Genomic DNA, 21,428 nt, shown 5'->3' on the forward strand with positions numbered 1-21,428 from the left:
TTGGAGCTAGAACTAAGAGGCTAATAATTAGAATAAAAAGAGGGGAAAACTGTCAGCCTACCTTTATCCAGGATTGTATTCTTCATATGCAGATTAACAGGTTGGCCCATATTTTTGCTGATGATTCTATGTGATCTTCCTAAAAAATATTGCATCGGCAAAAAAAAGTCAAGGGCAGGAAAATACACCAGCTCTAAGCTAAAAATTGTGGTGACTGTTACCATCTTATCAGAGTTAAAGCACATACCTCTTTGGAGATGGGTTGTAGCGTTTATTTTAATTCATGATGGTCACCCAAAGTTAAACTGGTTGTTCATATTGGCTGAAATGAATGTTCACCTAATTCATTCAAGTTCATGCGGATCTCACAACTCTTTTCTAAACACGTCTTATTCTACGCTCCATTTGCGGTAACAATCTGAAACACAAGTAGGCATTACAACAAGTGCTCACTGCCACAGTGTAAATGTTCAGGTCAGGTACTAAATCAAAACGCACAACCAAAGCTGCAGCTGCAACATTTATGTTTAATTCTGCACAATCGTATGAATTCACCAAAATATCTGAAAGAATATTTAAGGCTGTAGATACACTTTAATGATACAAAAATTTGGGCAGCAAAGAAGAAATTAAGGATTTAAGTTAGTATGCTAAACATACAAAATATAAAATTTCATACCTTATCAAAGGTGTATTATTTACAATTTCAATAAAACACCTCAAAAGAAGTTCAGGATTGTGTCTTTAAGAAAGTTTCATAAATAAGAAGTTTAGATTTGAACAAAGTAGTCTTGTTTCACATTTATACTGTTTTACTCTCCCACTTAATTTTCCCATTCAAATGCTGTTTTAAAAGTAAATCTTAAATGTCAACAAAAAGTATTTTTCAGAAACACTGATTCAGATGGTCATCAAGTGGTTAAAGGAAAAGTTCAGCTTAGACTCGTGAAATCAGAACATTCATTGGAGCCCCACAGCAGACCAGCTTTCATATATACATATCTGAACAAGTCTGAAAAATTAATTCTTTCTCTGAAAAATCTGCATTTCATTTACATATGAATGACAAAATCTGGATCCAAATGTAAAGACCCCATTCACTTCAGATTATTGTTTATCTTTTATCTGTGTTTATGATGAATCACAAACACAGATGAAAGATCCTTATGGCAATTAATGACAATAACAACGAAGATGACACAGTGTAGTCATCTCATGTTTGTGTCATCATTTGATCATATAAATTTCTGAAGCATCAATGATTAAAAAAAAAAAAAACACTTCTGTTGAAAAACAACATACTAGTTAATGAAAATTCCCTGAATGGGCTGAAACTGTACAAACATGAATCGACACTATATTCGACACAGGATTAAATTATCAAATAATTTCTGAGCTAGGGAAGTAAACCAGGGACTCACAGCTGGGATTGTTTTTACCAGCAATAATCAGCTGTCACTCCTAAACTGTACTGTAACCTGCTGATCTGCTATTGGAGCTGGTTTGAAAATGTTCACATTATTTTGTGAGGGGTCTGCAGTGAAGGGTATTATTTAAAAAAAAAACAAAAAAAAAAAACTCAATGCTGACCTTTTCGGCAAACTGGAGGATGACCTCACCTGGTGCTGATCTGCCTCGGGGCTCATGCTACTGATCTGAAGCTTGGAAACATGAGCCAGGTTGAGTCTTGTCCTAGGGAATTACCAAACAGGTGCTAACAAACACTTTTTGAGTCATTTAAATTTGGTTTAGAAGCTTCAATCCCCCAGTGACAACACAATCATTCATATCGAAAGCCAAATGGGCCATAATTGATCTGCTTTTCCCTGCCATTCTGCGATTTATATCTTTTAATATCACCAGTCAGCATTTATAAACAAGTACAAAACACACAATGGCAGGAAAAAGCAGACCCATTTTGGCTTTCCATCCATTTAGACTTTGCTTCAAATAGAAAGTCCAAAGTCCCTGACAGAAGAACTAAAAGTAGGAGATGCTGAAGCAGTGGCAGTGCAGTTCAAAATAATAAAGCAGGGGCTGAAAAAAAATCCCAAACCTCATAGCTCATAAAAATCAGCTAATTTATACCACCACACACACTTTTCTCTCTGCTCCCTAGCACACTCATTCCAGGTTCATTACAACATAATTTTCTCCAAGACTTGGGATAACAGTCAGAACTACAGTGAGACTCATCTTTTTTTCTTTTTTCCAGTGCAATTGACGCATCTCTGCTCAGTCCCTTCTGCTTCTTTCATGTGTTACATCCATTTGATATGGTTTTCTATTGGTCCAGTTTCAAAGCGGCCTCATCAACAATGGTCTAATCCAGGACAGTATATGCAAACAGAGTTTGTTCAGTCTTGTGCAGTCAAATCTTGTCCTCTACAGTACAGTCTGATCACCTCTAGTCCAATATTATCCAGTCTTGGTCTCTTTTTTTTTCCAGCCCCAGACTATAAAAACTCCACGTAGTTTTCTGGTATCAGTCCTGTTCGGCCATCCAAAGTCCCTTCCAGCCAACCTGGCTCCCTAGAGGCATGAACTGGAAAAACAGAGGAAGAAACCATGAATTTGTTCTCAGATTGGAGTCAAAACTGTACATAAATATGAGGCACTTAAACATGTAGAGAAGCACACAAAGACAGTGAGAGAGTGGAGGAATGGGGCTGAACAGTTACATCAAAGACCGAAACCAAAGGTGAACTGACAGTACCTGTACCTGATCTTTGAATTAAATCTTGGTTAGTTTTGAAGAATCAAAACTGTGGTAACACCATATATACCAGCTAAGCTAAGCACATTTATACCTTGTATTAAACAGTATCCTTATGAGTGTTAAAAAAGCATTACGATGATGCAGGATGAGCTCCATGTGGACAGCTGAGATACTTTGTCTTTGGCTATGCTCCATGGTGCTGAGGTACCACTGTAGGGATTACATATCCCCAAGGTCATAATTGGAACCAAAAGGCTCTGATGGCATGATTGTGCATAACATAACTCAACAGTCTTTATGCAGCTAACTCTATTTAGGGTCTGGGAGAGACTATGTATTAACTCACATGACCAAAAAGGTGAATCCCAATGAATCCTGGGGGATTTGCAACGTACCATAATAGCAATTCAGCTGAATTGTATTGCTTATGCTACTATCCTTATTATCTGTGAAAATCTGGTCTTCATTAAAAGAGTAGAGCAGAGGTAAACTAGTGGGAAGTAAGATTTACAGTTTTTTCCTAAAACCATGGGAGGTACAAAGAAAATCATGCCTTCTTAAAGTGATGTGCAAAAGCAATGCACTGCACTGCACATGTTACAGTCTACTCTGTACTCTGTACGCTATAAGACCAAGCACACATCCAAGCCTATTTCAAGGCAGATGCTGGATAACAATACGTTTAAATGGAAAAATATGACACATTGTAGATTCAGACTCAGTAATTAAGTAAATGCTGCCAACTAAAAAGGTTTCTCATACAGCTCCAACAAACCTTCCTCTTACCTCTAACATTATCACCACATGTTACAAAAGAAAAATGCTGTGGGGAGGCTTGACTGTGAACTATTAAATTCACTAAATAAATTGTAATTAAGGGAAAGTGTATTAAAAGCCATTAGCAAAAACCATTGGTCACTGTAAACATATTTTCAACCCCAACGAGGAAATCATCAGGGCTAACTGAAGTCAGGTAAATTCTCAAGGCTGACTTTTGTTTTGACAGTAATTGTTTGTTTTTATACAAATACCAACCCACATTTTTTCCTCTATGCTGGCAAGTCAAGAGCCTGACTCACCGTTCTCGAAGATGGTTCCAGCGATGAAGGATAGCTCAGAGTCATGCTCTGCCTTGCAGGCATATAGTGCCCGAGCCTTTCTGCCTGCAATACTGGAGACATAAATGAAAGTCAGAGTGAGGCAGTAGGTTCTGGATTGGGTCAGGGAAAAAAAGAGTTTGAAACAATGCTTCATTTAGACACCGCAAATTAGATTTAAAGTAACACCTTCAGTTACACAAACCACATATTGGTCATTACTTTATACGAACTGTTAAGTACCAAATGGCTATATTCACACATAATAATGTTTTCTAGCATGAGTCAGATTTAAAGGATGTGGTCTTCTTGGACCATCATGGACGCCATGTGCTGTTATTATAATGGCTATATATTTTGCATTCAAATTACCATTTCCTACAAGTGATTTTATAGATTCCTGTATCTTATACTAAATCGGGCCAAACAATCTGTTAACTGCAGATGTTGGTGGCTGAAGGACAGGCTGGGGAGTGGCAAGGAAGATGACCTGCTAGCAACTTTTGCAGCAGTACATGACAGCTTGAAACCCGAAGCACTGACATTAAGTTTGTCTTCCATTTTGTGCATAACTTCATCCAAATAAGGTAGATTTTAATTTCAATTTAAGAAGGAACCTTATAGAGGGATTAACTGCTGTCTCTTATGTGAAAAAAAAATGTTTAGTACATATTTTACTGTGCTGATAGTAATTTAGCTTTGAAATTTCTTCCTTTCATGGGAAGTTTTGTAGATGCAATCATGACAATGAATTAAAAGTAAACTCTACATATCTTGTATGATGAATTTTGAGGAGCTACTCGAGTGAATAATAGTGTATAAGAATTTCTCTAGCAGCATTCAGATCATATATGAACAGTGCTTGATCACATTTTCTGGCAATCCAACAGTAATTGTACTTGCTGTAAGAAAGATTAACAAATATACTGCTTCCATTTCTTTCTTTCTTTTTTCCCTTTCTGACTTCATTGTGTCATCTGTGCACACACACCTTCACAGCTCAGAGTTTCCTAGTACAGTCTTCCAATGCTTCAAGTCAAGATGAAATGATTACACAAACAATGCTGGCATACCTGACAGGAGAGGAGTCACTGGAGGCAGAGGACGCTGGCTGCGGGCTTGACGGGGCTGAGAACATGGGCCAAGATGGAGAATGTGGTGAAGTGGGGCTGGGAGACGCAGCACTGATGGACACATACACAACATGACATTTTAGCATTGCACATTAAAATAAAATTGAATAGTACACAGCGCAGGACATTAGCAGTTGTGGCAAGTACCTTAGAATAATGTCAACTTTTTTTTTTTTACCTGGTTGGTATGCTGCCTCGGCTCTTTGGGTTGAGCCTGCCAACACAAATGACATGAAAGCTAAAATTATCCCTACAAATCAATGAGCCACATGGTTACATATGAAACAGTTATTAAACAGACTGAGAAAAGCAATGGAAAACTTTTTTTTAAACCAACCTCATATTCATTTAGACATTATCCCTGAAGAGAGATTTTCTTACGGAGTGGTTTTCAACCATCTCACTGTTTTCTCACCAAGCTTAACATGCATTAGTGTTCCAACTCATAAGGAACAAATGACAAGTCTGCAGAGAAGACCTTCCATTTTGCCTGACAGAAAAAAATATTCTGGTACTTGGTCAATGTATGAAGTAATTTACAGTCTGCAGTGAGGAGCAAACACACCCACCACATCGACCCCATTGCATTCATGCTGCAGCACCAACAATACTCAGCCAGATTGTTGTGCATCATCACTGACTACATGGCCTGCTACTAAAAACTTGCAGATGAGACCATAACACTGTATACTGTAAGTAATCTTGTATACAGGCCTTCTTGTTCATATAGTACACTGAACTGCAATGAGAATTTCTCATTTTCCAAAGGCTACAAAACTACTTTTCAGGCCTTTTCTACTTTACTATCCACAGGAATTTCTGATGTAAAATGGAGGATCCTACCTCTGAATAGATTTAACTGTCTATTCAGTTTAAAATACTCTGAGGGCATTTGGACTGCCCCTATAATCACTGACATTTTATTGCAAGACGTGAGGTAAATGGTGCTATTACAGCTAATTGTGCTGACATTCAGTTGTGTTCACAGAAGTGTTTTATACAAGCAAAGGAGTGGAACAAAAAGCAGAGTGCAACCATCTAACCACACCTCACTGCTCGCAATTCCACCCTAAAGCACAATGCAGTGACAGAAAATGAAATGTGTATAAATTTCCAGCATTTTAAAGTTTCTCAGCGTGGCCGCAGACTGCTTTTACTGATGATGCAGCAGCCAGGAAAGTAGTTAACTAGAAAGTGCTGGAAGTTTGAGTACTAATTTTATATTATGGATCATCTTGCCTTTAAGTTTGCCAGACCCACATGATCTGTTTCAATCTTTATTTTAAGCCCCGAGTTAGCAAAGCTACCAAGCATATCACTGAATTTAAGGTGCATAAAGACTAGACATAAAGAGAGCTGGGACTGTATTGTTTGTTATTCACCGGGAAACCTCATCCACACAGATACTCTAGTAAGAGAGTGAGGCAGTAGAACTATTTGTTTTGCTTTTATGTGGAAGCATACGAGCCTGGTTTATGTAATTTGCTATTTGCAAGTCAGATATTTTAAAGTCGTTTATTTTATAGTCTGGTTTTCTGTAATAAATGAAAATACAACGTAGCTAATCAAACATGTAACATGTTCGGTAGCTTTAGCATAGCTAGCTAGCTAGCTTATTATAGTGGCAACTATACAGTACATAGCACTAAACAAATACCAAAAGCGTGTATAACGCGCTAAAATTGTCGCTAGAACATTTACATAAGAATAAAACTAATTATCGAGCTCACCTTCTCCACAAACAGTGACCAAAACGGAGCCAAGCTACGACTCCCGCGAATACACCAATACTCCCGCCTTAGGACCGCGCAGCTGTCCAATCAGATGCCTGATGTAAAAGCCTAGGACCCTATCTAATAACATTAAATGCTAGGGAATTTACAACAAAGGTGGCTAAGACATTTAAAATAATGTCGTTTTGTTGAAATGTTCAGATACAGAAGGTGACATTATAACATGATTTTTTTCCTAAATGTCAAGAAATATGGTGAAATTTAGAAAGAATCGGTAAACCTGCAACAATTGATTTTTGGCCACTCGGTTGCAACAGAGCAGGCTGTAAACATATTATTATATTATCATCTTACAAAAGCTATTGGAATTCTGACCATCTGAAAAAAATTATGTCCAGCATTGACAAATTATAAACTCTGTCCTCCACCAATCCCCGGAAACTATATCTGTTTCTTTAGTGATTTCATGCACCTCATTCACCACCCAGCCACCAAGTTTGACTCCTACTGAAAGGCAGCATTATTCATCACATCTGCCTGTTGCACTGAGAGACAGAACCAAAACAGTCCATTTTAAAAGCAAATCACGTGTTTAAAGATGCTAAAGAAAAAAAGCTACGTTCAAGTTAAGGAAGACTGATACAACAGAATAGATTTAAGTTCTCTCCTGGCTTTGGAAACAGCAGTCTGAGCACATGGTCCAGCCAGTGGCTGTTTTGGAGCCTTTGACTGTATTACATAAACAGTAATACGCAACTCCAGAATGATGGAAGTTTCAACTGTCAATATTTTGTGAATCTTGGGAAGAGTATCAATTTCATAACCTTATTTTGTAAGCTGAATATTTTTCTTTGAAATCCTCTGTATTTCTAATGCTTTACTGTTAAGATAGATCAGAAAATGAAAATTAAGTGAAATCCTTTCAATTCAGTGATATGCTGTGTATATTTGCCCTTGACAAATCACAATATTTTAATGTTATACAGGCTCCAGTAAAAAAAAAAAAAACATGACTATGCACTTTAAAGTTTGAATAAGACAATATACTAGCTGAAACAGCACTTTTAAGACATTTATGAAAGTGGCTTTATCACTATAGATCATGTCAGTTATTTACATTAGCAGATTGATTCTTTTTAAAATTTTATTTGGTATTTTAGATATCAACTTAAATAAAATATAAAAAAGCTTTTATTTTTTATTAAAGTGCCACTGAGTGATTGTATAAGCATCTGACCATTTTCTCTCCATTTGTCACTCACAGCTTGTTTTCCATTTCAAGTTTTTGCATCCTACCTAGTTCTTTTTAACCCTTTCTTCACTTTTCCTTCCAACAAGTAGAGCTTACAGAAAACATCTTTTGACTGACTATAAAAAAAACAAAAAAAACAAAATCAATGTTTTCTTTCTCCTGTTTTATGACCGAATTTACCTCTTTTTTGCTTTACTTTCCATTTAAAAGTAATCAGACCAAAAATAACAAAAATAACATGTTTCAAAGCGAATCTGGGTTAGTGAACATAACACAAGGGTGGAGGTGTGCATCATAAATTTTACATTTGGCTTTCACAATGAGAGCAAGATGCTGTGGATTAGTCATGTATAGGGAGGAACAGAAATGAAACAGGCTTGATGCCATTATGAAACATGTCACATCTTTTTACTATATAACTGAGCACTATTATGAATTCTAGAAACATCAGCCTCAATGGTAACCTCACTATTTCCAAATCATCTACCTGATTTACCATGAATGGAGCTCACCAGATTTTTCATAATAAAGGTGTTATGCCCTTCCTCATATTGGTAGGCTTTTAATGTGATACAGTGGAAACTGGAATCTCTGTACAGAGCAGTATCATAGTGCTGTGGAAAAGTACAAAGTAATAAGTTTACTATGTGTGAGGCACATTTGTTTAGTTGTTTTTTTTCCTTTTCCTACATTAGTGACTTCACTTATATGAGAATTTATCGTGTTTGAAACAAGCAGCAATTTATTATTGTGATTGTCTATGTGGCATTGATTATTATCATCAAATAAATCATGTTGAAACTCACAGCTGCACTCCTGATTGTGCAGCATGAGATAGTGGTCAGTGCTACAGGGACTCATAACTGCAGTGATATTTACAGCACTGTAGACATGAGATCAGGTTGCTCTAGAAGGCAGACAACAGAAAATGTCACAGGGAAAAAGCCTACACAGAACTTTCTCTGTTAATGCCTCTCAATAAAGATAAAAAAATACAGTACTACAGAAGAATTTAATTTAATTTAAAACGCATTGCAAAACATAAACCGAATTACATATGAGTAACTACTGGTACTCTGTGTAATATCTGAAGATCTAAGAGATTGAAAACAAGAGACATACAAAAACAAGAGAAAATATCAACAAGCAGCATATCAATAAAGGCATCAGAAGCGGACACATACTGTATAATATAGTAACTGGCGCTGCTTGCTTCCATTAGTTTGAGTGTGGGAGTAAATATTTCTATGACAAGTTTCCTACAAAATGTTTTAGTCACAACAGAGATGTATTTTCAGCTGCCTGGGCATGATGTCAGTGTGTGTGTGTTTGTTTCTATCTCATTCTCAGCAAAGATGTGCTCTTACTTATTTCGTGTTTTTTCCTTTTCTTGCAAATGCCAAACAGACACAAGGGATAAATTCAAATCCAGACTCCCAAAGGACAAAATGAAGACAAAAAAAACAATGATTTGCCATTTACACGTTCACCTTTGCACATCAGATCCAAGGTCAAGTCCACAGAACCACCAGTTATATTCATCACATATGCTATATGGGTGTATAGATTTTTAACTAATAACTAGAAAGAGTCATGGGGATATAATTTGCATTTTAAAGAAGCTAAAATAAATATTCTGAAAGCAGCGTGAAGAGACCTCTAGTCATTTCCAACCATAAACACTAAACTCTCACAGGTAGTCAAGGTGCCAAAACTAACATCTCCCTCAGTGTAATGACATAGTAACACTTTCTAAAAATTTATTCTGTGCACTTGGGGCCAAGTATTATGACTATGGATGGTATGTGGTCATTCTTTTTTATTTTCACTGCTGAGCACAAAATCGTATCCGTAATCAGTCTTTGCATATGTGAACATGTCTTCAAAGCACATGGAGTCAAATCTGTTTGCAGTACTCTGTGACCAGCAAACATGGATTACCCCCTCACCTGTGTGTACAATTAGATTAGATACCGTTCCCAGAAGCCCCAAACATCTTGCATTTTATCCCACCTACCCCGTCTTACTATTTTTTGCTGGGTTTGAAAGAGTACATTAGAGCTACAACTACATTAACATGCAGAAATTTGAAGTGTCACATATCTAGCAAAATGACATGCCAAATGATCCTGTCCTTTGTCTGAGGTTCATCCTTCAAGGATACACAGTCAATATGCATGAAGGGACTATATGCTAATTTTCAGATTTTCTATTATAGCGACCTAATGCAGGCGAAAGCTATTAATTCAAACTGTCTGGAGGATTGCCATCCTTGTCCTTGTAAATAAAATGCTGAGATGTCATTTATTTTCACCCTTCAGGTAAAGTGACGGTTCTCAGTAGTTTTTCTTTGTGGTGATTATTAATGTGACGCTTTTATTTAATGTATTTCTTAACAAGGGCAATTTGTCAGAGATGTAATGTGCATCTACAAACAGCTGTCAAGTTGTAATGATTTCAGTCTTTTAAGGTTTCTGTTCCGTACAAATATATTCTAGCTTACGTTTGTACAGAAAATTTGATTATGCATTTTGCATCTTCTTATATTGTTTAAGAAGAAATCATTCAGTAGCTGGTGGAGTTTTGACCACACAGTTTTTCAAGCATGAAAATAGAATATGGCTATAGTTCAACAGCACAAGGCTTTCCATTTTAGAGACTGCCATATATTGAATGACTGGCCAGGCCTCCTAGACACTCCACATCGTATAGTAAACAAGTATAATTCAGAAAATATTTTGAATGTAGAAAATAAAATACTGTGCTGATTTTCTACAATACTATAACTACAATAATCTGCACAGCAAATATTATTTCTGTCCTCTTTTGTTATTCAAAATAACAATATATTATCATTGTCATTTATTATTATTATTATTATTACTGAGAACTACATAGTATAACTTCAGAGCTATCGATCTGTCCCACTCACAGTGAACTGGGTCGGATCTGCCGGGTGTCCTGCTCTCCATCATTGCTCGTCAGGCTGTGTCTCGGGGTTCGACCTTGGCTGCTGCTGCTGCTACTGCTGCTGCTGCTGTTACAGTTGGCAGAAGAAGAAACTGGCTGCTGCAGATCACCGACTGTGGCATTGACAACACTGTTTCTTTTTTCACCTACAAGAATAAAGAAAGATTTACAGAATTTTAGCCAGAAAAATGCTGCTAATTTTTCCCGCCAATATCCACTTTCATAAAAATTTGCCATTTCCTGTTCTTAAACCATACGTGAAACAATACATTTTACCATTTGTATTAAGCAAATTAATTAGTTCATCTCACCTTTCAGGGAATGTGTTGGTGTGTGGAAAAGTGTGAGTGGTCTCTCGCTGCAGGATGGAGCTTTGCTCTCAATGCTTTTTCTCCTGGACAGGTTGGTCAAACTGGCTGCAGAACTTGGCACATCCCTGAATATCTGCACACATCAGTAAGATAATCAGATGGAGACTACAATCACAAAAATATTTTACACTTTTTAGAAAAATATATAATTTTACAACATGTAAATGGCCTTTGATGGCTGCTGTTGCAACTTGTAGTAAATATAGATTATCTGATGAAATTTATGGCAGAGACAGAGGTCACAATCTTGTACTGGAATGTAAAAGCATATACATACATGCAATAATATGCTGAACTATGATTTCATATAAAACGGTAAAACAAAAGGCATGACAGAAAAATAATTATCACCTAGCTAATAATTCCTGCCTTCATCCTCTCTGAAACAGGTATATTACAGTGAGCAGGTACATTCTCTCTAACATTCTCAACATTAATTTCTGGATTCATACAATTGGATTACAGCATTTGCACCTTAGTCTTATAGTGTCAAAGCTCTTTGATTTTGTCTCTAAAACTTATTTTAGCTGGGAATAACGCCTTATACATATACAGAAAGTTAGCAACAGTGGGCTTCAGCCTACAGTTTGTGGGTTAGGCAGATAATGCCAGAATTGTGTCATCGCCTTTATGCTCCACCCAAAAATGAAGAAGGGGAAACAGAATAAACTAGAAAATTCATTTTAACACACTGGAGTTTTTGTTTCAAAAGCAGAAAAGCACAATAGAATGTGATAAGTGCAGTAAATGAGCATTTCACACAGCTTGAGTAAATCATTTCTATACTGTCTACAACAAATTAATTTTACCAAACAGCTGTAAAGTCAAGATAAGTGAATAAAAAGCACTTCACACAGCAAACAACATGTCTGAAAAATGGACAGCTACACTTAATTTAATTCCCCTGACAAAAGCAAAGGATTCATTTACGTCTGTTCCCAATTTCCACCTCTATTTTAGGCATGTTTATACATACTTATTCGCTCTTACCCTCTCATGGTGCTCTATGAGAATCTCCACTACAATGTTTTGGAACTTGATGTCCATGATGGCTGCCACCGTCTCCTCCTGGGGGCGGAGCAGGGTTGGCCCGAACACCACACCCAGATTGGCAATGGTCATCAAATTCTGATGGTGGTGATTCGCCACACTAGTTAATGGGTTAGACAGAGAAAGAAACAGAGACAGGGGTTGGCACCAATTTAATCCAAAAGTCCTACAACTTCACTGTACAGTAAAATAAGTATTTCTGGCCTCATCAACACAGCAGCAGCAAGAGGGTGTTTATAGAGAAAAACTACAAATAAACCACTACCTGTCCGGCACAGCAGCAGAGAAATTCTGCTGATAGAAATACTGATGCATTTCTAAGCTAAAAAGATGGATTTTCCAGGACTTGGATATTTTCAAATGCCTGAAACAAGAATGTAAATGTAGATGTTGCTCCAATAGATGTTGTGGATGTATTTTCATCTAATTATCTTTGCACATTGTTGCTCTGCCTCTGAGAAGCAGAAAAAAAAAAATCAATTAATACCCTTTCAATCAAAAGTAGTTTATATTTATATAGTTTTATATATATATACTTTTAATAGGTGAAAACATAAAGGTGTTTTCTAGGATAATGAAATCATACACAGTCATACACGTCTGTTTAACTACATACATATGCTTTTTCAATGTTTTTGACCAAATAATTTAAGTGATTGCAATGTATAAGAGTTACACAAGCCAAAAATGTATATCAAAATGGAATACATTTGGAAATTTTAATGGGAAATGCCAACATTTACAAAGCACAGAACACTCCCCGCTCCAACCATTTTTATTAACTTACAGTTGTCTTTGTCTCAGTTTTACACAGTGCCCAATGTGATTATTTTCCTTTAGCCAAACCCAAATATTCAACTGTTTATTTTAGATTATAAATGCTTTTGCTTTAATACCTTAGCAATAATGGCAATAAGTCTCCTCATCTGATCGGAGCTTAAACATAGGCAGGGCTGCAGTATGTTTACTGTGATCCTCTAAGCCCAGTTAAAGAGTCTTCTTAAAATACCTGCATTTGTGATCGCATTCATGTTGTATAAACCTATTCAATGTGTCACAATATATATCATGCTACTGCTGTTGAAGAATAGTCTGATTAAGCCAGGAGGCTTAGCTACGGGTTTAGTGAAACCACAGTGCCAACTGGCTGCATTAGAGGAATAAAAGCACATAGTCAAGAGTGTCAAGCGCCGCTTCTTTACTTATGGGTTGCAGCAGTTTGCGGTTCTCTAAGATACAGTCAGACAACCTGTTTGATTCACAAGTTTTTTTGTGTACAGAGTATTTTGCTACCAACCTACAGTAATAACAATAAAATGTGGAGGCAAACTTAACATTTGAAGACATGAAAGAAAATTAGGAGTGAATTATCAGAGAATGGATCATATGAATATCCTGGGCTTTGTAGAACCTCCATCAGATTTGTTGAACTGAAGTCCAGTCAAATCAAAAGGGTGAGTAGCATCCTATTGTCTCCCAGTAAGCAGTGATGTGGTGAGTGATTCAGTACTTGCAGGTCAGTGTCAAATGGTGTTAAATTGGTTGAAGATTTAAAATTTTACATATTTCAACAGCATTAATAACCTGATTTCAGTGTGAAGATAGAAGTTGCTTCAGGCTGAAACGTAATCATTTATATTCTGCTATAGCAAAGATCTAAGTAAATTGTAACCAGGACCAAGACATCAAGACAAATCGCAGATTTGGTCATTACTGGGATTTAACTATGGTCGTTCCAACACTTCCTATCACCCAGAGAAAGACCTGCACCTGGCCACTAATCTCTCTTTCTCTTTAAGGGTTAAGTCGAGAAATACAGTAGACATGGCGTGGTGACTTCTGTGCTGCACGTGGGCATGAGATTACACAGAGCACTAATCTATTTAGGGTCAGACAAAAACAGCAACCAAACTAAGGGGTATAAGAGCAATGTGAATAAGGAAGAGAGGTCAGGTTACAAATTCTACTCTTATTCCATAGAACCAATCAAAACATAATATTTGACCCCCATGCTTCCTCATTTCAGTACTGTATGCTTCTTGATTTGAAATGACCAAAAATCAAGGAGAGGAGAGGAAAGAAGAGGAAGATTACAAGTGCTACAATTAAATATCAAGTTAAACATTATTATTCTGCCAATGAAAGGCTGACACCAATTATGCATTGGTGTCCAAGACCTACTTGGCCAGGTGCTTTATCAGCAGCTCCAGCATTTGTCTGTTCTTCTCAGGTAGTCGGTGCACAAGTGCATGGATCTCTGTCACCCTGGCCTCTGGGTTGTCCAGCTCTGGACAGGCACAGACAGAAAGAGAAAGAGAGGCTGAGAAAAGAGTCAGGCAAAGTCAGGCACACATGGATAAAGATACTGTGTTAGTCACTGGATGTTAAATTCTGCTGCAGAGTGGAGAAGCTCTGTGTTCTGGTGATTAACAGGTAGACAGGCAGGGCAACCAGACAGGCAGGCAGAGACAACTATTGCTGATGAATGCCTGTAATAAGTAACGGCCACAGAGCGAGTCAATAGAGAGATGACAGCAAACTCACACTTGATCAACCCTGGGGGCCTGGCTGTCAGCACCAGACAATACACACACACACACAGATCACATACTCCTCACTGAACATTTAACAGAGAGATACACAGGTAAATTGAACGTGACTCACCACTGACTTAGTGGGGTGCGTCATTAATCTCATCTTTTGCACCAATTTGTCTTATCAAGGAAGCCCTCAAAACAAGAAGTGTCATGTTTTGGGTGTTTGAAACAACGAGTGAGTGAGAGGTTTGGACATTCCCCCAAGATTCCTCAGCCAGGAAACAGACTGGACATTTTGGCTATGTGGTATATTTTATGCTTTAACTAGCCTGTCTGTTAAAAAAAAAAGGCTTATAAGGCTTATTAATTTTCCATAGCAAATTGTAACAACTAACACATGGTAGCTCATTAGATTCATTTGCACAACAGTAGAAAATGACACGTGATACATTTTTTCTCTTAGTGTATGTGCACAATAAAGGAAGCACTTGTGAAACTGACTGGCTTGTTATGATGTTGTCAAACTCGATGTCTTATTAGATGCTACAGTACTTACCAAATACACTTACTATTTTTTTTAAATGGATTTGTCAATAAGCTGTTAGCAAAATAATGAGGGGGAGGTGTCTGAAGTCGGAGTAAGCAACAGGTGTTTGACTTAGTTTTTAATTATACCCAGAACAAAACCTTGGAGCAACAATAAATCTCCAGTGTTCTGAATTCTCTTGTCAAGCTGGAATAGATGCCTAGGGCTGCATGGCCATCACATCAGAAATCAACAATTATTATGCAGAGGGTGAGAAAACATCATGTTTGACTACTCTTTTGATGAAGGCTGAAACTACACCAACTATTTGTCAGCAACATAACACTGCCTAAATCCATTGGTGCACATGAAGCAGTCTAAATTATTAACTACAGTGTGTCTTGTTGTGGGGAGGAACAACAGCAGGTTTTCTGTTAAGCTGAAAAAAGTTCACTCTTGGCCAAACTCTCAGCTCAGCTCACACTCAATGTGCAGCATGCACATGTACCTGTATGTATATGTACATGCACATGTACATGTATTATATGCCTTGATTCAAACCATGATGTGAGTCGACACTGAGCATTGTTGACATTCTTGTCTTTATCACTAAAGTCATGTCAAAGGCAGAGACAAAATGTGGTGATGCAAAAGGTTATAATAAGAAAAAACTGAGAAAATAAAAGGGTAAGATGGCATGTGAGATCAACTGAAGAATCATTGCTGTATCATCCTAAACTCTCGATTTACCAGTCTATCTGCATACTAGACAGGACAGCAAACTACATGGAGACATGAAGAAAATAAATTCTGTATTTATGAGAGATACTGTAATCCATTGCCGGCAGACAGAAATTAGTGTATGTGTGTTTTCTTGCTAACACATGCCTAAGGCAGGTATTTGAAACACACCCTCACTCCCTCCTCCTCGACCTCATATTTCTCTCTTTAACACTGTCCCATTTTTCCACTCCATTTCCTCCTTTTCTTCTACCCTCACCTTTGCTCAGATATTAAGCCACAGTAGCACGAGATGGGAGAGAGTAAACTGAGATGAAATAAGATGAGGAAGACGATAGGTTCGTGAGCATGGTAATGGGAAGGGTTGGAGAGGACACGTGAAAGAGAGGAGGAGTTAGTGGAGGGAGTTCAAATGAGGACGCTGTCCTCAGAGGACCCCGGCTCCTACAAAATTCTGCCTTGAAAATAATACAAAGCGCACTCTCACTCACACACGCACACACACACACACACACACACACACAAACAATCTTGCAGAGGTGCATTCGCACAAAAATTCAGACATCAAATGGACACACAAACATAAACTGAAGCTGATAAATGGCAGGGCAAACCTAAAAGTAGAATTTCAACACAAGGAAAAGGGCTAACATGAGATGGGAGTAATAATTCTGTAAATCTATACAAATAACTGGAGAGCATGTTGATGCTTTTTACAAAACCATGAATACATGCATTATAAAACAGGTAATCCAAGTATGTGGTATCAAACCACCTATCTTGGCACTGGCAACTGCTACGCCCCGCTCCTTTGTCCTCACACACACATGAACACACTTTTCTCATTTTCTCTCAAGTTAAATTCACTATGGAACAATTTCTGGGTTGCAAGGAGATAAGGCCATTTCCTGGACTTCATTCCTCTGTCATTTTCTAGAGGCTTCGCAACTAACAAAACAGGCCTGCACTCTCAACTGTGCAGGATTAGACTAAACGACACATGAATGAATACTGTTTTCAAATATTCAGTACAATGACACCAGTGGTGGCTTTTATTGGGTCATCGCTTTTAGATCCGCTCCCAAGGTTTTCCTCTTTGTACATTAAAATTTGAATCTCATACAAATTAGATGAACTCACTGTACACAGCCGGTCAGTAACATGCTGTGCTCATCACACAACATAAAGTGGCACAGTTGGTGGGCTCAACTACCAGAGCAAACACACACGCAGGAGGAACCAGGGTGGCACAGTGGGTATCTTGGTGTCTCAGCAGGTGAACCATCATTTTACTGCAGGCAACTGGTTTAATAGCAAGTCATCAACTCCCTGATACAATAATTCCTATGATATCCTCATTCTCCAAACTAAACTGGAGAAAGGATTAAGAAATATCTTCAATTTCAAACCTAATAAAACATTTTTTAAAATAACCACTAATCAATATGTAATCCATTCATAAACTGTATATACCAATTTGACATTACCCAGCTTAAATCAATAGCAAACCTAAGGATTACTTAAGAGTTCCACTGCAAAGCCGGTTGTTGTGAGAACATACTGTATATACTCTGTAAACCATATGAGTCCTTATTTAGTAGTCTGTGCTTTTTTTAATCTTCAGAATAGCTGTCTTATATGGGTAACCGCTGGGAAAATCAAAAAAACCTCAAACCAAAGAGTTTGTCTTGACATTTGAAAGGCAAATAACACACATTAAGTAAAATACTCACTGGCTGCCTTGATAAAGCTCCTCTGGTATTGGTATGTCATGAGAGGTGCAGGCAGCATTCTGAAAATACAGAGGACAGAAATGTCAGGAGGAGAATGTCATCTTTGACTTTAGGTTGGCTGCTTTACAATAATCAATACATCTGAAAAGTTCTGGATTAACACCGTTCTTGTGTCTTTTCTCCACCATGCCAGCTCACATTTGAACATTAGTTTCATCATCACTGCAACCTGAGGCTGAAATGGCTTCTGCTGTGGGCCTGAAGCTGTAGATGTGCACAAGTGTGGTATGTGTGTGTGTGTGTGTGTGTGTGTGTAGACATTTCTGTAGGTCACTCAGAGAATCTGTTCATTCATATGCCAGTGAAGTGATGTGTGTGTGCTAAATTATGTGTATGTATGAACATTTGTGTAGCAGATTCATTCAGACACAGTAAACTGCTCTTTCCCACTCAGGTTGCCTGTTCATGGCCTAAGAACAACCTCTCTATAGATGATTAAAAGTTTCAAACAAACAAAAAAAAACAAATAACGATTTATGAGCAAAAACTACAAACAGTATGAATAAAAAAGAGAACTGTTAATAGTGCACAGGAACCAGAGACTAAAAACAACAGTATGCACTAATTGAAGTACAAGAGAAATGTAATGTAATTTCAGAATAAGAGGAAGTTGTGAAAGAATGAACACTCATTTACTGTGGGTATTTTTAGGTTAAAACCTAATGCTTGAATAGTCAAAATTTGTTTAATAATACTTCTGATTAGAACAGAGGGGACATTCTGTTCATAACAGCTGACAGGATTTTCTTTCTTTTTCTGATGAGAAGTTTTTCGCACAAACCTGAGATAGTGCTTGATAGCACTTGTGATAGTCTTTATCTCCCACTCTGGGCTTTCTAGCTCCACATCAGCACATGTCTTAGGATCTAAACAACAAACAAAAAAAAAATTAGAGTCAAGAAAATAAACTTTTTTACTTTTAACTACATCTCTGCCTTTCAGTGTTTACCCATAGCAAGGTTCAGTAGTTTTTGTACTCTGGAGTTGACGCCAACAATCCTGTACAATCCCTGCTCATTGATACCTAGATGGAGATGGGTGGAGAAAAGAGATTAACTGTAATACTGCAATGATAACCTATGGCTTCATCAACGATGTTTATTTTTGGTACAATTTTATTTTCATACATGTCCTTTAAGAATAATCTTGACACAAAGTCATTCTTATTCATAATCTTCATATTAATGTGTCGGTTAATTGAAAGTGTGTAGTAACGATTGCTCTTAGTGTAGCCGATGAACAGAAAAAGGTAAAGACACTACACACGTAGCAGTTTACAAACCCACTTTACCAACATATTATGTGGTACATAATATTAAAGGTAATGAACTATATTCATGTTTTGTAAGAAAAAATACCACAGTATATTCTGCCACCAGCCATTAGTTTTTGTTGCTTGTAGCAACTCCTGCAGGGACAAATCCATAGCTGTTTAATTGGCATCATTATATCCACCATTTTGTCAGAATTGTGTTCAAGCACCTACTGACAGGGACCTTTTATTTACTCCCCAATTTCTGTGTTGGAGCACAATCTGTACATATGTTTTTACTGTTCCTGGCTGATTAGTCGAGCAATTGTCAGGTCTGAACTAAATCTAATTTGAAAGGACAGTACATCAAACTAAAAACGCAGGAAATCCCCAGAGTGAACAACATACCTCGAGTGTCCACTGCATAGATAAATTTTTTCATCACGTTGAAGCCAGTGACATCCAGCTGGACCACTGATGGACAATGAGACGCACAGAGCACAAGCCACCAGAGTGAAATGAGTCCGAAAGAAATGAGTTTTGCTTTACATTTGCTTTGATTTGTAAAACCAGATGACGATCTATTTGAAAATGATGATAGTGCAAATCTCAGCCTACCAATACAAAAAGTTGGAGGATAATAATAGTTAATACTGTATTCAACGGTTAATAAATCGCATAATATTGCAAAACATTAAAACTACTTACTGCCTTCAGCCTGGTTGTCTTTGTTCAGATTGTACACCTGTAAATAAATAAATAAAACCTATCAGGAGGGCAGGGGGTGTGTATACATTACATTTGTAGCTAACACAAACAAATAAGCTGTGTCTGTTGGCTGTTAGCCTACATCTGCCTTTTCATCTGCCTTTTCCACCAACACATTAATTGAGATTTATGACAATACTGAGAAACGTGTACAGATGACATGTTTTTACTGTCTTTGCAGACTAAACAAAACAGCTTTTCATGATAATGAGATAATTTAGAAGGTATTAAATTGTGTGTGTTTGTGTTCTTATGAACCTCATTTTTCTAAAAGGTAGCATTGTGTAGGTGTGTTAAACGGTGAGGCTAAATCAACTACAGAAGTGAAGGTAAAGTGGTACCACACACGAGGAAAGTCTTAACAAAAGATAGTAAATACCTTAAGTGTGCAACAGAAACATCAACATCGCTTGATCTATTACAAATCAAACTACTGCTTGTCCCAGCTTGCAGTGGGTTTATGAATTCTGATTATGATTGTTTCAATGCAGACATGACTATGAGAGAGGTGTTGGGACACGAGTGTAATGTTAAACGTGAGTGGAATGAAGCACTAACACACACTTCTGGCCTGAGAGAAAAAGAGCTCTGTATTGAGAAAACATGAAGTGTTTCCCAACTTCCTTCCTTTTTGATGTGTGACCCTCAAACAACACTATGTCAACTCCCCACTGTATACTGTATGAGTTACAAGAATCTTCAAGACTGATACTTCTTCTCAGGTTGCTTAATTTTTACAACTCATTACTTCACTCAAAAGATTAAACTGTGTTTCATTTTTGTTCTCCACGTCATCTTGGAAATTCTTTTACACCACAGCTTTATGTAAGCAGTGACTCTACGTATGTACTAGGTTTGTGTACTTAGAAAAAGCAGCAGAACTCAAACCAAAGCTACAAAAAACATATTAAATTAAGAATTAAAGTGTTAGCCACTTTGGGGAATGTTTGGCCGAACCCTCTCTCAGAGAGGTCTTTAACTTCCACCTCCGATAGAGGTTCAACTAGATCCCGAGGGAGGCTGCGGACATTGAGTCCGAATGGACCATGTTTTCCACCTCTATTGTTGACGCAGTGGCTAGGAGCTGTGGCCGTAAGGTCTCGGGTGCCTGTCGTGGCGGCAATCTCAAGTACCTCAAGTCTCTGGATGTTGTTGGGCTGTCATGGTTGACACGCCTGTTCAACATCGTGTGGCGATCGGGGTCAGTACCCCTGGATTGGTGGTCCCTCTTTTTAAGAAGGGGGACTGTAGGGTGTGTTCCAACTACAGAGGGATCACACTCTTCAGCCTCCTTGGGAAGGTCTATGCCAGGGTGCTGGAGAGCAAGATCCGGTCGGTGGTCGAACCTCGGATCCAGGAAAAACAATGTGGTTTTCATCCCGGTCGTGGAACACTGGACCAGCTCTATACCCTCTCGAGGGTGCTCGAGGGTTCATGGGAGTTTGCCCAACCAGTTCACATGTGCTTTGTAGACTTGTCCCTCGTG

The 21,428-nt window shown here is 37.8% G+C and overlaps 1 protein-coding gene across 4 annotated transcripts in view; it reads right to left on the reverse strand.

The window, feature by feature from the left end:
• Positions 1-507: 507 nt before the first annotated feature.
• The window catches only part of LOC113142756 (rho GTPase-activating protein 26), a 63,191-nt gene continuing 42,270 nt past the window's right edge, over positions 508-21,428 (reverse strand). For all 4 annotated transcript variants that reach the window (XM_026327959.1, XM_026327958.1, XM_026327961.1 and 1 more), the window contains 13 exons: positions 19,883-19,919; positions 19,583-19,648; positions 18,872-18,946; positions 18,704-18,788; positions 17,863-17,921; positions 14,507-14,612; positions 12,266-12,425; positions 11,216-11,348; positions 10,867-11,050; positions 5,128-5,163; positions 4,890-5,000; positions 3,799-3,890; positions 508-2,545 (listed from right to left, as the gene is read on the reverse strand). In XM_026327959.1, coding sequence (XP_026183744.1) covers positions 2,457-2,545; positions 3,799-3,890; positions 4,890-5,000; positions 5,128-5,163; positions 10,867-11,050; positions 11,216-11,348; positions 12,266-12,425; positions 14,507-14,612; positions 17,863-17,921; positions 18,704-18,788; positions 18,872-18,946; positions 19,583-19,648; positions 19,883-19,919 — 1,233 coding nt within the window. In that variant the 3' untranslated portion in view covers positions 508-2,456. The remainder of the gene's footprint in view (positions 2,546-3,798; positions 3,891-4,889; positions 5,001-5,127; positions 5,164-10,866; positions 11,051-11,215; positions 11,349-12,265; positions 12,426-14,506; positions 14,613-17,862; positions 17,922-18,703; positions 18,789-18,871; positions 18,947-19,582; positions 19,649-19,882; positions 19,920-21,428) is intronic.

The sequence above is a fragment of the Mastacembelus armatus genome, chromosome 14 (genome assembly GCF_900324485.2).
Source record: "Mastacembelus armatus chromosome 14, fMasArm1.2, whole genome shotgun sequence".
Taxonomy (NCBI): Eukaryota; Metazoa; Chordata; class Actinopteri; order Synbranchiformes; family Mastacembelidae; genus Mastacembelus; species Mastacembelus armatus.